This window comes from Camelina sativa, chromosome 3 (genome assembly GCF_000633955.1).
Source record: "Camelina sativa cultivar DH55 chromosome 3, Cs, whole genome shotgun sequence".
Taxonomy (NCBI): Eukaryota; Viridiplantae; Streptophyta; class Magnoliopsida; order Brassicales; family Brassicaceae; genus Camelina; species Camelina sativa.
The window spans coordinates 27581551-27595950 of record NC_025687.1 but is presented as its reverse complement, the minus strand read 5'-3'; the positions used below and the strand labels follow the sequence as shown (position 1 = coordinate 27595950).

At 37.8% G+C, this 14400-nt stretch overlaps 3 protein-coding genes across 3 annotated transcripts; 2 read left to right on the top strand and 1 right to left on the bottom strand.

Moving 5' to 3' along the window:
- LOC104761543 (transcription initiation factor TFIID subunit 9) lies at nt 52-1349 on the top strand. The gene is given in 3 exon segments (XM_019243984.1): nt 52-201; nt 365-647; nt 912-1349. Coding segments are annotated over 3 exon segments (699 nt in total). The 5' UTR covers nt 52-73; the 3' UTR covers nt 1200-1349.
- LOC104778355 (probable GTP diphosphokinase RSH3, chloroplastic) lies at nt 1391-4442 on the bottom strand. Its single transcript, XM_010502782.2, has 6 exons — nt 3438-4442; nt 3166-3351; nt 2608-3068; nt 2348-2506; nt 1919-2261; nt 1391-1830 (listed from the first exon to the last, which is right to left on the bottom strand). Exons 1-6 carry the CDS (start codon nt 4125-4127, stop codon nt 1519-1521), a joined length of 2151 nt encoding a protein of 716 aa, XP_010501084.1. The 5' UTR covers nt 4128-4442; the 3' UTR covers nt 1391-1518.
- Nucleotides 4910-6232, top strand: LOC104778350. Its single transcript, XM_019242196.1, has 5 exons — nt 4910-5062; nt 5387-5512; nt 5601-5641; nt 5926-5994; nt 6080-6232. The coding sequence occupies exons 1-5, from the start codon at nt 5047-5049 to the stop codon at nt 6092-6094; spliced, it is 267 nt and encodes an 88-aa protein (XP_019097741.1). The 5' UTR covers nt 4910-5046; the 3' UTR covers nt 6095-6232.

Sequence of the window (14400 nt, the reverse complement as noted above, 5' to 3'; positions counted from 1 at the left end):
TTCAGCTACTCGGAACCGCTAAACGAAATAAATAAATAGCGTTTTACGTATATTCCAGTTTACCCTCAACGTTATGTCAGATTTACAAACAAGAACCATAGGTGGAGCAGATCTAAGAGTGGGAGAGAGATTAGTCGCCGATTTCATCAACCTCTGTCGTGTTCCTGCCACTACCGCTCCACCAAATCTGTTTCGCGCTAGGTATTCATCGCCTCTATATGGTATAAAAACTCCTGTTTTGGTACTTATTGATGAAGCTAGGTTAAAATCTCTTCTTTCATATCTCCATCTTCGTTTTTCTCTGACTCGTGAAGCTCCAATTCTTATCTATTTGATGTTTGTTTGTGCTTTTTTGTGTAAAAAGGTGCGTAATTGAGAACATGGCTGGAGAAGGTGAAGAGGATGTACCTAGAGATGCTAAGATTGTGAAATCTCTGCTTAAGTCGATGGGTGTGGAGGACTATGAGCCTCGTGTGAATGTGATACACCAGTTTCTGGAGTTATGGTACCGGTATGTGGTGGAAGTGTTGACAGATGCTCAGGTTTACTCAGAGCATGCTAGCAAATCCAACATTGACTGTGATGATGTGAAGCTCGCTATTCAGTCCAAAGTTAATTTCAGCTTCTCATAGCCACCTCCAAGAGAGGTATGCATTGTTGTTGACGATTCCTTGTTTCATTTTCTTGAGATTGTTGTCTGAGAAAGAGTGAGATATGATATGGCCAGAGTCATTTGGTTAGCTGCTATGTGAATGATCATTAGGGAAGTATCACCTTACTTACGATTTGTGAACAGTAACCCTCTTGCCACATAAGTTGCATTACTGAGAACCTCAAATGTTTTCGTTTGCTAAATCCATGTCGTTTGATTTTGGAATCTCGATGTCTCTGTTGTTGGATGTTTGATTTAGGTTCTGCTAGAGCTTGCTGCAAGTAGGAACAAGATCCCTTTGCCAAAATCGATAGCAGGACCGGGTGTTCCTCTCCCACCCGAACAGGACACATTGCTGAGCCCAAACTACCAGCTTGTGATAACAAGGAAGTCAGCTTCCACAGAACCTGAAGAAACTGAGGATGATGAAGAAATGACAGATCCTGCACAGTCCTCGCGAGAACAGCAGCAACAACAAACATCAGACCTCCCAGGTCAAACTCCCCAAAGAGTCTCTTCCCCTCTCTCTACAAGACCCAAGAAGTAGATACACAAAAAGTCTATTATGTTATTATGTATCAAAATGTAGTAGCAGAATTATTATTAATGACCATATGTGGTATCAAGGAGTAGAATGTAAGAGAATCATATATTAATGGCCAGAGTCAGTTTTCGTAGAACAAATGAGCAATATATATATATATATATATATATATATATATATATATATATATATATATATATATATATATATATACACTGTTGTGTGGAAATCACAATACCAAAGATACAACAAATCTTCTGAAGCATTACTATATATGCAACTATAGAATATATACATGAACAAAGGTAATTAAGAGAATCTGTTAGCTTCCCCAGCCAACCATGGTCCCAGCAGCTGCACGGTGAGGGCGTGAAAACGCAAGCCCCCTATCATACATCTGCTGAATTTCCTCTCTGTATTCAGTCAGAGATTCGTCAGGTATGGCTGGAGTCAGCTCCACCATATCTCCCATTTTCAGCTTGCATTTTAGATCACTTACAGGTGTCTGGTTTAGTCTTGGCCTTAGCTCTTCCTTTGCCGGGATGCTGTACATTGACCATCTCAAGCTTCCTGGTCCTGCTCTACTTAACAGGTCCGAAACTGTGGAATTCGCAGGAAACTCTTGCACAGTCATCTGCATTTTTTCAGGTTTATCAAATTATACTCCAATCAAAGAAACATCTTCAATGAGAAGAATTTGAAGGTGTTTACGATTAACTAACCTTCTCATTTTCAATTACAATGACATAAAGTGGTCCTTCTTGGTTGCCATTAGGCTTATAAGAAAATGGACAATCTTCAACGTGAGATGGGAAACTGCACAAGGGCTCTGAAGAGCAGATCGAGGATTTGTCTTTGCTCATGGTTTCAAAATGCCAGGTCACAACCCATCTTGCCCATTCAACCATCTGAAGCACAAATGATGAGTGTTTGCAGTCACCTTCCTTGTATCTCCAGTGAGTTGCAAACCCAAATTCAGCTTGCAAATGCATCTCCTTTGTGCGTATTTGAACTTCAAGCGGAATAGTTCCATCACCCCTTACTACTGCATGCAAAGATTGGTACCTAAAATTCCAAAAGCCCAAACTCAGATGATTAGAGAATGAAGTAGCCTGCATCATTATAAGCTACAGCCGGTTTGCAGAACCTACCCGTTGAACTTGGGATGAGAAATGTAATCTTTCAGCTTTCCAGGAACTTCAGACCATAGCTTGTGAACTACTCCTAAAGCCTTGTAACAATCTTTCTCATTGTCAACAATCAAACGTAAGCCATGAATGTCATGAATTTCATCCATGGTTAGCTTTTTCCTGACATAGAATGAAGTGTCAGTATTCTGGTTCTCTCCATTATCTTAGTGAAACTGATAAACCAACAAGCACTTTCGAATAAAGAGGAAATGAGAACTTACTTTAACATCTTGCAGTAGATACTATACAAGCTCTTGTGTCGTCCAGAGAGAACATGGTAAGAAATGCCTTCTTTCTTAAGCGCTTGCTCCAATTTGTCAATCGCAGAAGTAATCATAGCTTCATCGAACGAATCCTCAAGCATATCGGACATCTCATGGTGCTGATAAGGATGGAGATGCTTGAAACACAGATTTTCAAGCTCAACTTTCCAGGTAGATATTCCTAAACGATTAGCCAAAGGTGCAAATATCTCTAGAGTCTCTTTAGCAAACCTTTGTTGTTTCACTGGCGGCAAAGCATAGAGCGTCATCATGTTATGTAACCGATCAGCTAACTTTATAAGAACAGCTATCGCGTCTGCCATTGCAAGAAACATAGTATGCAAACGATCTGCTTCAACGGTTTTACATGATGTGTTGTTTTCCCGAGCAAGTGTACTTAATTGGCTCAACTTAGACACCTAACGCAATAAGAAGAGAGGACTCAATTAAATCTAAAGTCTCAACCATAAAACAAGCTTTTAGCTGAAACATATTCAGAGCTGTTACTTTACTTACCCCTTCCACAAGATCAGCAACTCCTGATCCAAAAGTTCTGAGAATATAATCATAGCTCATGAACGAATCGTCTAAAGTATCATGTAAAATACCAGCAACAACAACGGTCAAATTAGCTCCAATGTCAGCTAACAACATTGCAGTCTCCACACAATGTTGCAGGTAAGGATCACCATTTGCTCTGATCTGATTCAAACACATCAATTAGCAAAATCAAAACCAAGATTACAGAAAAATTAGTGAGATTTAAGTTCTTCTTCACAATCACACACTTGTCCTCTATGAGCTTTCTCAGCTTCGTAAAAAGCTTTGACCACAGATTCATCTTGGAAGATTTTGTGTTTCAATTGAGCACGTCTAAGCAAATCCATGGCATATGGTTGTCTTCGTTCTCCTTCGAAACCATCGTCCATGGCGAACGGTAGCTGCTCATCGACAAGAACAGAGTCTGTATCGTAATCAACACAAGAGCCAATAGCTTTCCTGACGAAATCATTGAACAATCTGCTAGATCCCACACGGAGAGCAGAGCCACCATCTAAGTTCCGATCTCTTGAAATCCTCATCGGAGGACTGTTGCTAGATGAGATCGGACCATGAAGCACCGAGACAGGGCTATGGTGATCACGTTTAAGGTACGAAGAACCGATGAATTTGCTCGGAGAATAACAGAAGGAGCCACTTAAGGTCCAATCGTCGTTACGATCATAGCGTATCGAAGCCAACTCATCTCCTACCGTCGGATGCAACGAAGAGGAGGAAGAGGTCGATGATTTGACGGATGCGCCGGAGAAAAGAAAAGAGAGACCTCCGATTGTGGGGGAAGACGTAAAAGAAGACCCCGGTGAAGACCTGGAGTTGAGTTCGAGATCACAAGAGATATGAGCGTTGATCTGGTGAGCTGTAGAGCACACAGTGCTCGCTGGACTGGCGTAAAGCGCTATGGTCGTCGCTACCACCATTTGAAACTCTCTTCTCTGGGTTCTTCTGATTCGGAAATCGTTAAGAAATCAAATTCGAAAATCGTAAGAAATCTTGGAATCGACTCCAAAAGCTTCGTCAATTTCTCGGGAAAACGAAGAAATTTTTCCTAGAAAGCTCTAAAATCGTAGATCTATGAATAAATCGAATCTAAAGTATATACAATTCCAAAACACGAAATTGAAAAGGGGAAAGCCTAATTAAATCAGAGAAAACAAAGAGATTGTGAGAGAGAAATTGAGAAATTTTGTTTTTCTTCTACTTGAATGATTTCCAAAGAAAGAAAGAAATCAAAATAATCTATCGTTGGAGCCTGGTGGTGGTGGTGGGTATCCGTTCTTATTCGCCCGTTAAATCCAGCAATCGAGGCGAAGCTGAGCATAACGAAATTACTTAATTACCCTTTTCTGTTTAACCAGAGGATTACTGACTCTAATTGTTATTTTAGTAATGTCGTTATCCATAAATCTATAAATAAACCATTTTCGGGTACTTTTTGTTCGATCTGATTCTTTACACACTCACTAATCTTTCTTTCCGAATTTAAAATATGATTACAACTTTTTTTTTTTTAAAAAACATTATCATTCTTCATGGATTGAAACTAGGGATGTCATTTAGGCCTAAGGTCCGCGGGCATAGTCTGTTAAGTACCATAGCGGATCGGGCATGGGTTCTTAATTTCATGCCCAAAAATTGGTGGGTCTCGCGGACTCGGCCCATTTCGTTTGCGGGTCAAACGGATTTTGTCCGCTCACGACCGCGTTCATGCGGGTGGTCCGAAATTGCCAACATCGCATGCTTCTCGGCTAGCCTTTGAGAGAAGAGGAAATTCACGGAGAGCAGAGGAGATCTATGCCGGTTCACAAGCGGTGGTGAAGAGAGCTCCGATTGAAGCAGATGTTAAACTTGAATGGTATCGGCATATCAATCTCGATACAGTTTTGAATCTTTTAGCTGGGATTTGCAGTTCCAATTCCATATATGGTAGAAACTCTTTTTTTGTTACATCGTTATTGTAAATTTGTGAACATGGTGAGAATTACGAATCCATCGTTTTTTTTTTGAAGTCTTGATTTTTAGATTCTGGGTATGAGCTTGTTAGAGTTCTTAGTTGTATTTTGATGTTTTAGAACATATAGTTTAATTTTTAGATTACATTGATGGAGATATGAAGCTTAAATATGTTTACATTAATTTAATTCGTTTGCTTTTTTTGGGTGTCTTTGTGTTAAAAAAGGTTCTGTAGTGAAGAAATCTCGAGAAAGTGGTTTCTTGTTATGTGGTTTGTGTGGCAATATGCTGGTCTTAAAATCAACCAAGTGTGCAGAATGTCAACTTTGCAAAACAACGAGAAATGCTAAAGGTATCCATGAGTTTCTCTCTTTATAATTTATATCATCAGAATCGAAACAGTTTTTGTTTCTTGTGCTTTGATCTTTCGTTGTTTTCAGATATCATTGACAAGAACATAGCTTACACAGTTTCTGTTGAGGTATGTTTTTTGCCGCATCACATAATCTGTATGTTATTCATAAGTTGTGTTGTGTAAATTTGGTTTCTGTTTCACAGAGTTATGATGATCTCTATGCTCTTGATTTGTCTTTGTCCATTATTAATTAGGCTATGAACACACGCACACATACAAAAAATGAAAAAAAAACCATTTCCTGCTTTGTAATTAATTTCAGGCATGAACATTGAACACTGTTTTATTTTTTTGCAAGAACATTGTATCATAAACATTAGTATATAACTCATGCTTTTTGCTTACTACAGGATATCAGAAGAGAATTAGGAATATCTCTGTATGATGAAAATGTGCAGGAAGACGCAGAGCTGCTACAGGTTTGTAATAAGATAACAGTTCTCACATGTTTTTTTTTCTCAATACATGGCTTGTGATGCTGATGGATAATTCATCTCTTTGCAGATCAAAAAGGCGTGAGAGAAATGCCAACACCGAAAGCTTGTATACACAACCAGACAGATATAAGTTTTAGATTCTTTGTTTCAAGTTCTTGTCTTTTTTAATTCAACTTCAACGACAATTTAAGTGAAGCTTTTAGTTCATTTCTGCTGTCAATATCGTCTTATTGGCTTCAATTCTCTACTAACTCACGATGCAGCAAAGCAGTTCCTTGCCTCCTGTTATAAGGATATTACCAAGTAAATGGTCGGAAGTGGGATCCACTGCTGAGATTCTAATGTTTTTTATTTTGTCTGGTTGGGATTTTTTCTTGATTCATTAAATCTATTTGTGGATGAGGAATCCCAATTTTTTTCTCTTCTCGTTTACAAAAAAAAAAAGAAAAGAAAGTAGTACAAACACTTACGTCCGTTGATGAAGGAAATGAAAGTCATCAAAATAACATTTGTTTGCATTAGTTTGTATAAACTATAAACATTTGAAATGTGGTTGATTGATTCTTCTTTTCTGTAAGATATTATTTGTGTTTAGTGTTGTTGACTCCTAATCACATATTTAACCCAAATCACCCAGTGCTGTACCTTAAGGACAATTTAGACATTCCCATATACATTTCACTCGGCTTCTAGACCTAAAACTAAAAGTTAAAATTATTATTAGCAAACTTTTATTTTCTTCACGAAATCATTTTTTTGATAAGGACACCGACGAACTGTCGAAGAAGGAAAAAAAAAAAAAAAACATATGCCACGTGGTTCAAGAGGACGGAGCAAAACTAGACAAGTGTCTTAATTGGTGGCCAAGTTTTACATTTGTGTGCCAGGTCAGCGTCTACGCTCAAGGCTCAGCCGCTCAACCTCCGTGACTTGTGGGAGTCGTCGTTTACCATAGTGTAGAATCGACGGTCGTGTTTGAGTCTTGCGATTAATATCATAGACGTCAAAACTAATCACGACAATATATACTGTTCAACTTACCGGTCTCAAAGTCAAAAATACCAACACCTGTTTTTGTATTTTGACTTTTGATTCAATTTATTTAACCTTTTTCTTACAATTTTCTTGTCTAAATCAAAGCAAACTAGACCTCATTATTGGTCGGGAAAATGAAAAAGTCATATATATGCATGTTATTCACGTGTAAATAAAATAAGCAGCAGGCGAAAACGTTCATCAGTTGTTTAGTTACATCTTCTATCTATACGTTCGATTGATTAAAAATTTCAAATAGGTATATGATCATTTATTCTAATTTTAGTTGATTATAAAAGAGGCATTCAATTTCGTGAAATTTATATCACAGGCAGGAGGGGTGAATGGTTCCCCAAATAAACCAAAAAGAAAATTAGAAGTGGGTTACGTTAACTTAGAAGCAAATTTGGTAAGAGGCAACGTGCAAACTTTAGCCACCCAAAGACTTAACCACGTGGGAGTTCTTCTATTCCACACGCAACCACGTAATAACTAACGTACGTACCCATTCGTCACAACGTGTTTAAATTCGGTTTACTCTGTTTGGTTTATTGGTCTGGCTTGATTTGGTTTTGTTTTTGTGGACCGGCCGGTGGTGTGATCTTATGGGCTTTTTCTCACCAAGCTAAACTGCTATGCCCATTTTGGTGATCAGTTTTTTTTTTTGTGTTGGGTTATAAGATTTATGAGATCCATAAAACGTAACAAAATAAAACATAGGGCAAGTGAAGTAAATTAAAAACCCTACTTTTTCTAGCTGGAAGAACGACGATGTTTATCTTCCTCAGGATTTGGTAGAGGGTACTCTCTATAGGGTTCCCATAGCACAGTGAGATTCACTTGCAAAAGATATGGAACGAGAGACGATTTTACAAAGAAACACCTTGATATAGCAAGGGTGTTCATGAATCTTGATGTGTGATTTTAGAGCTTGTTTTGTGAGCGTCAATCTCCATGGAATTCACGACGAAAAATTGATCCATCTACTAAGAGAATGGGTAAGAATAGTCATCATGTTGTGATATCGATCAGTCACATCCATAACTTCGAAGGCTTATTGTTAAGTGTCACTAATTAGGACAACAACACTTGGCTAGTGGTTTGGAACCAGCATTTGGGGCAAACCAAGAACTACAAGAACCACAATCATGTTGGGCAACAAGAACCACAATCTTGAGGTATGAGTGCACACTAAAGCATAAAAACTTTTGAGAGCGAAGTGTGTGTGTTCTAAAGTCATTCCCGGAAGGTTCTTGAATTCGTAGAAGGTTCTTGAATTCCCGCGTTGAACAAAAGTTCCATGAATTCGACTTAACACAAAAGTTTCATAAATTCCCGGAAGGTTCTTGATGTTAGAATAGAACAGCTTGGTGTGTTATTTAAGAGGTGTGATGCATTAGAGATGGAGATAAATGGATTACACTATGTGAGGATATATTTTTGGGGTTCTAAATTTTTTTAATTAATATAATTTGTATTTTTGGTTGAATAAGAATTTTGGGTATTCTAATTAAAATGTACCCCTCCAATAGTGAGTTCTAATATTGAGTCTCTTAATTTGTTTTTTTTTTTTGAAAAGAAATAAATTAAAGTACAATATGAAATTATTACATATTAAGATTGATGTTTATAAAATTATTGCATTTCATAAAATATTAAACATCGAAAACATTAAAACATTAAAACATTAAAACATCATAAAATAGAAGTACAAATCATAAAGTGTTATGGAACTAGAGAATCGAAGGAGTAAAACTCTTGTTCTTATTCATGTAATGTCATTAAGGTTACGTATATATAGAGTACAAAGACAAAGGCTAAAACCGACTAGGAATAGGTAATGGCCGATGGGCCTATGTCCGATGGACCGTACACGTATGGGCCGTACATGGCCCGGTTATGGAGTCCACCATCCAGTGTTTTACAACACTCCCCCTTGGATGACATAACCGTGCATGTGCAAGGAGAGGATCTCTCTAATGCGCTTGGGGATGCTGCCTCNTTGAATTCGTAGAAGGTTCTTGAATTCCCGCGTTGAACAAAAGTTCCATGAATTCGACTTAACACAAAAGTTTCATAAATTCCCGGAAGGTTCTTGATGTTAGAATAGAACAGCTTGGTGTGTTATTTAAGAGGTGTGATGCATTAGAGATGGAGATAAATGGATTACACTATGTGAGGATATATTTTTGGGGTTCTAAATTTTTTTAATTAATATAATTTGTATTTTTGGTTGAATAAGAATTTTGGGTATTCTAATTAAAATGTACCCCTCCAATAGTGAGTTCTAATATTGAGTCTCTTAATTTGTTTTTTTTTTTTGAAAAGAAATAAATTAAAGTACAATATGAAATTATTACATATTAAGATTGATGTTTATAAAATTATTGCATTTCATAAAATATTAAACATCGAAAACATTAAAACATTAAAACATTAAAACATCATAAAATAGAAGTACAAATCATAAAGTGTTATGGAACTAGAGAATCGAAGGAGTAAAACTCTTGTTCTTATTCATGTAATGTCATTAAGGTTACGTATATATAGAGTACAAAGACAAAGGCTAAAACCGACTAGGAATAGGTAATGGCCGATGGGCCTATGTCCGATGGGCCGTACACGTATGGGCCGTACATGGCCCGGTTATGGAGTCCACCATCCAGTGTTTTACAACACTCCCCCTTGGATGACATAACCGTGCATGTGCAAGGAGAGGATCTCTCTAATGCGCTTGGGGATGCTGCCTCATTAAAACCTTACCAGGAAAACCCAATGGGACAAAACCTTGGTGAAGGAAAAAGAGTACAGCACGCATTACTCCCCCTGTTCCAAGCATCACTCTAAGTCCTTAAGCCTCTGCATTCCAATCTGGTGCGTGAGCTTCCTGAATGTTGTTGTCAGCAATGATTTGGTGAAGAGATCGGCTGAGTTGTCGCATGATTGCACCTGTACCACACGAACTTCTCCGGCCTTTTGTAGTTCGTGCGTGAAGAAGAAATTCAGTAGGATGTGCTTCGTCCGATCTCCCTTGATGTAACCTTCCTTGAGCTGTGCGATGCAAACCGTATTGTCTTCATAGATTACAGTTGCTTCCTTATTGTCGTCCATGCCACTATCGGTCCGGATGTGTTGCGTCATGGACCGTAACCACACACACTCACGACCGGCTTCATGTATTGCTAGGATTTCTGCGTGGTTTGAGGATGTAGCCACGATGGTCTGCTTCATGGACCGCCATGAGATTGCTGTACCACCGTGCGTGAATATGTACCCGGTTTGAGACCTAGAGTTGTGTGGATCCGATAAGTAACCTGCATCAGCAAAACCAACTAAACCATCTCTGTTATAGTTAGTATAAAATAAACCGAAATCTACTGTCCCTTGTAGATAATGCAGGACATGTTTAATACCATTCCAGTGCCTTATAGTCGGACAAGAACTAAATCTTGCTAGGAGGTTCACGGCAAAACATATGTCCGGTCTAGTGTGGCTAGCCAAGAACATTAACGCTCCAATTGCACTGAGGTATGACACTTCAGGTCCGAGAACTTTTTCATCGANTGCCACTATCGGTCCGGATGTGTTGCGTCATGGACCGTAACCACACACACTCACGACCGGCTTCATGTATTGCTAGGATTTCTGCGTGGTTTGAGGATGTGGCCACGATGGTCTGCTTCATGGACCGCCATGAGATTGCTGTACCACCGTGCGTGAATATGTACCCGGTTTGAGACCTAGAGTTGTGTGGATCCGATAAGTAACCTGCATCAGCAAAACCAACTAAACCATCTCTGTTATAGTTAGTATAAAATAAACCGAAATCTACCGTCCCTTGTAGATAATGCAGGACATGTTTAATACCATTCCAGTGCCTTATAGTCGGACAAGAACTAAATCTTGCTAGGAGGTTCACGGCAAAACATATGTCCGGTCTAGTGTGGCTAGCCAAGAACATTAACGCTCCAATTGCACTGAGGTATGACACTTCAGGTCCGAGAACTTTTTCATCGACCTTCTTTGGACCAAATGGATCTTTATCCAAGTCTAAGCTTCTAACAACCATTGGGCTGGTCAATGGGTGAGCTTTGTCCATATTAAACCTCTTGAGTACCTTTTCTGTATATGCCTTTTGATGCACAAGGATTCCATTATTTATGTACTCAAGTTGTAGCCCCAAACAGAATTTTGTCTTGCCTAGGTCTTTTATTTCAAACTTTTTCTTGAGATATTCTACTGTTTGGGCAATTTCACCAGAAGTTCCAAGGATGTTTAAATCATCCACATAAACTGCTATTATAACAAACCCTTTGTTTGCAAACTTCTTTATAAATAGACATGGACTGATTGGGTCATTCTTATAGCCTTCTTTAGCTAAATATTCACTTAACCGGTTATACCACATTCGACCACTCTGTTTCAGTCCATAAAGGGATTTGTCCAGCCTTATGCAGTACTGTTCTTGAGAACTACTCTTATCTTTGACCTCAAAACCTTCTGGTAATCTCATATAGATTTCATTATCCAGTGGACCATATAAGTATGCGGTTACAACATCCATTAACCTCAAATCCAGCCTTTCTCTAATGGCCAAACTTATCAAGTACCGAAATATTGTTGCATCCATCACAGGGGAGTATTTCTCCTCGTAATCTATGCCTGGTCTTTGAGAGAATCCTTGTGCTACAAGCCATGCTTTGTATCTCACGATTTCATTCTTCTCATTTCTCTTTCTTACAAAGACCCACTTATGTCCAACTGGTTTAATTTCAGGTGTTATCCTTAAGATCGGACCAAACACACTTCTCTTCTTTAAAGAGTTTAACTCCACGTCAATGGCTTCTTTCCACTTTAGCCAATCTTTACTTTGAGTGCACTCTAATATAGACGTGGGTTCATGATCCTCATTCATTTCAAGTGCTACATTGTATGCAAATATATCATCGATGTCGACATCTTTACGGTTCCATTTTATTCCAGACATTATATAGTTTATTGAGATCTCATCATTATCTATACCTTCAGGTCCTTGAGGTTCAGCGTCCTGAACCTCACTTGGTACCTTAGGACTTGCCGCGACCATGTCTGTATTTTCTGTAATTTCCTTAACCTCGGAGGTACAAAACTAACAACAAGAAAAGCTTTCTGATCACTTAGGAATCTTGCATTTGCAGAGAGATACCCAGAAGCAAGAACATCTCAAGAGAAAGAGAGAGAGAGACTGAAAAAACAACCAAAGGAGAAAAGGGTTGGCTCAGATCTCCCAAAGATCAAAACTTTGTGAACAGAGAGACAGAGTAAAGAAAGTTCCAGATCCTGATCTAGTAGAAGAAAGAACGAGAATAAGATTCCAATCTCCTCCAATTCAATCACCTCCGATTCCAATTGATTTAATCTCCTCCTGTTTCCAGTCGGTTGTGAGATGGCTCTTTTCTGATTGCAAATTCGGAGAGATTCGCGAGAGAGAGGAGAAGAAAAAACAAATTATGGTGTGAAAAAAAAATATTTATATTACATCAAAGCTTCCAACTGATACACGACACGTTCGCAGTCTCTAATACACTATTCAGCTTACTAAATAAGAGGCTCTCTTATTTATTTTACCTATTTCTGATTTATTTTTATGATCAATTTCCCTTAAAACTTGCGCTTAAAACCTCTGTTGGGGGTAGCCTAAGATTCAGCCCAGACCCCAGTGAGATGTCGTGGTAGAAGTTGTACCGTGCAATTTCTCCTAACGAGAGGATATGAGAAGCTTAACTGACAAGAGGAGTACGTTTTAATATTGTAGAGTTAAACATGAGAGTGTTTCTTCATTAACGTCGTTGAGTAGGAGAAGAAAGAAAGTGTCAGTGGTTTGTGATACAAACAAGAGAAAGTAAATATGTCCAATAACAGTGCGTACATGCTAAGCAGTGTTTTTGAACAGTCTACATCCTGGCCACTTGTATATGCATCCCGGCAAGGTCCACGTGCAGATGGCAAAAACAGAAGAAATTTCTTTCGAACCGATCTATCCAAACCGGGACAATTAACCAGCGGAGTTTGGGTGCTTGGGTTCATTCTACTTCGATTTCAGGCATTAACCGATAGGAAGGCTTTGATTATTTTTGTTCTATATTCTCGGTTTGGTTCGAGTTTAATTCGACTCTAACATTCAAACCGATTGGTTTGAATCTGATAAAACCTTTGTACCCTATATCCAAAGTTCAAAATCAGCCACTCTCTTCAATGTTGTCTTCTTCTATGTCACGCCTCAATGAGAGAGACTCCAAATGGAGTTGCTCTTAGTTTTCTAGAAGATATTTTACATAACAACTTTGTATGTTCTGCGCTATGATTAATGAAGTATTCAGCTGTTCAACTAATACAAAAAAAAAAAACAAAAGCAATGTAAATTTATTTGAAACAGTAACGGTATACATGCATGTGAAAAAACTGAATACTGTCGGATACAATCAATCAAAAGTGGAAAACTGAGAATTAATTCAAGTTGGTACTACTAAGCATAGAGATTCTCGTTCAAAGTCCAAATGAGTGTGTTAAAATATTATAATTTTATTGGGAAGCGACGAGTTTGTCATGTAAGAACAGAGTACACAGTATCAATAAAGATCTGAATATCAAATGATCATTTATTTCTTAATTCATCTTCTGATTGCATTTCCAGCAAGGCACCTAATTAACTCAATCACTTACAATACAAGTCAAGATATATACTCATCTCATCCCATGATCATTTAATCACGTTACCAAGCACCATACATTCATACACGCTTATAATATATTCAAGTGTCGGTAAATTGATATTGTAAAAACAAAAATGTTGTTTTAAAAATAATAATCATTTCCAGCTATACTTATTCGCTTATCTCATCAAAATAGTGTATCTTTGTATGTATGATGTATCCTTATAAATTGTTATCATTTGTGGAATTTAATCTATCATGGTGACACTACATAGTAACAAACGCAATGTTAATTATTAGTTTTCACCAGAGTGAATCGCAATTACTTAATTTGTATTACATGGACAAGTTTATTTAATTGGAGCTGATGTTATATAGCAGTAAGCATATCTTACCATAAGATTTGTTTTGTTTTGCGAACAAGTCTTCTACAGACTACAGTTATGAACAAATTGAAATCGTACATAGTAAGAAAATACTTAACCATACTGATAGTTTCGTTCTTGCAGTGATATTCCAAGAAATAGGAAAATACGATATATATAATAAATACTTTAATTATAAGATACAACAGCAAAAGTAAAATAAAAGAAAAGTTACAATGAATAAAATTTTAATATAGGACAACGAGACTATACAATAAAATACCGTGCTCGGTCAT

Coding starts and splice junctions, on each gene's coding strand:
- LOC104778350 (XM_019242196.1), top strand. Junction 5,513..5,600: donor AACAACGAGAAATGCTAAAG/GTATCCATGAGT, acceptor CGTTGTTTTCAG/ATATCATTGACAAGAACATA. Junction 5,642..5,925: donor CTTACACAGTTTCTGTTGAG/GTATGTTTTTTG, acceptor TGCTTACTACAG/GATATCAGAAGAGAATTAGG.
- LOC104778355 (XM_010502782.2), bottom strand. CDS start 4,127: ATGGTGGTAGCGACGACCATAGCGCTTTACGCCAGTCCAGCGAGCACT. Junction 2,262..2,347: donor TCTCATCCCAAGTTCAACGG/GTAGGTTCTGCA, acceptor TTGGAATTTTAG/GTACCAATCTTTGCATGCAG. Junction 1,831..1,918: donor TTGTAATTGAAAATGAGAAG/GTTAGTTAATCG, acceptor GAAAAAATGCAG/ATGACTGTGCAAGAGTTTCC.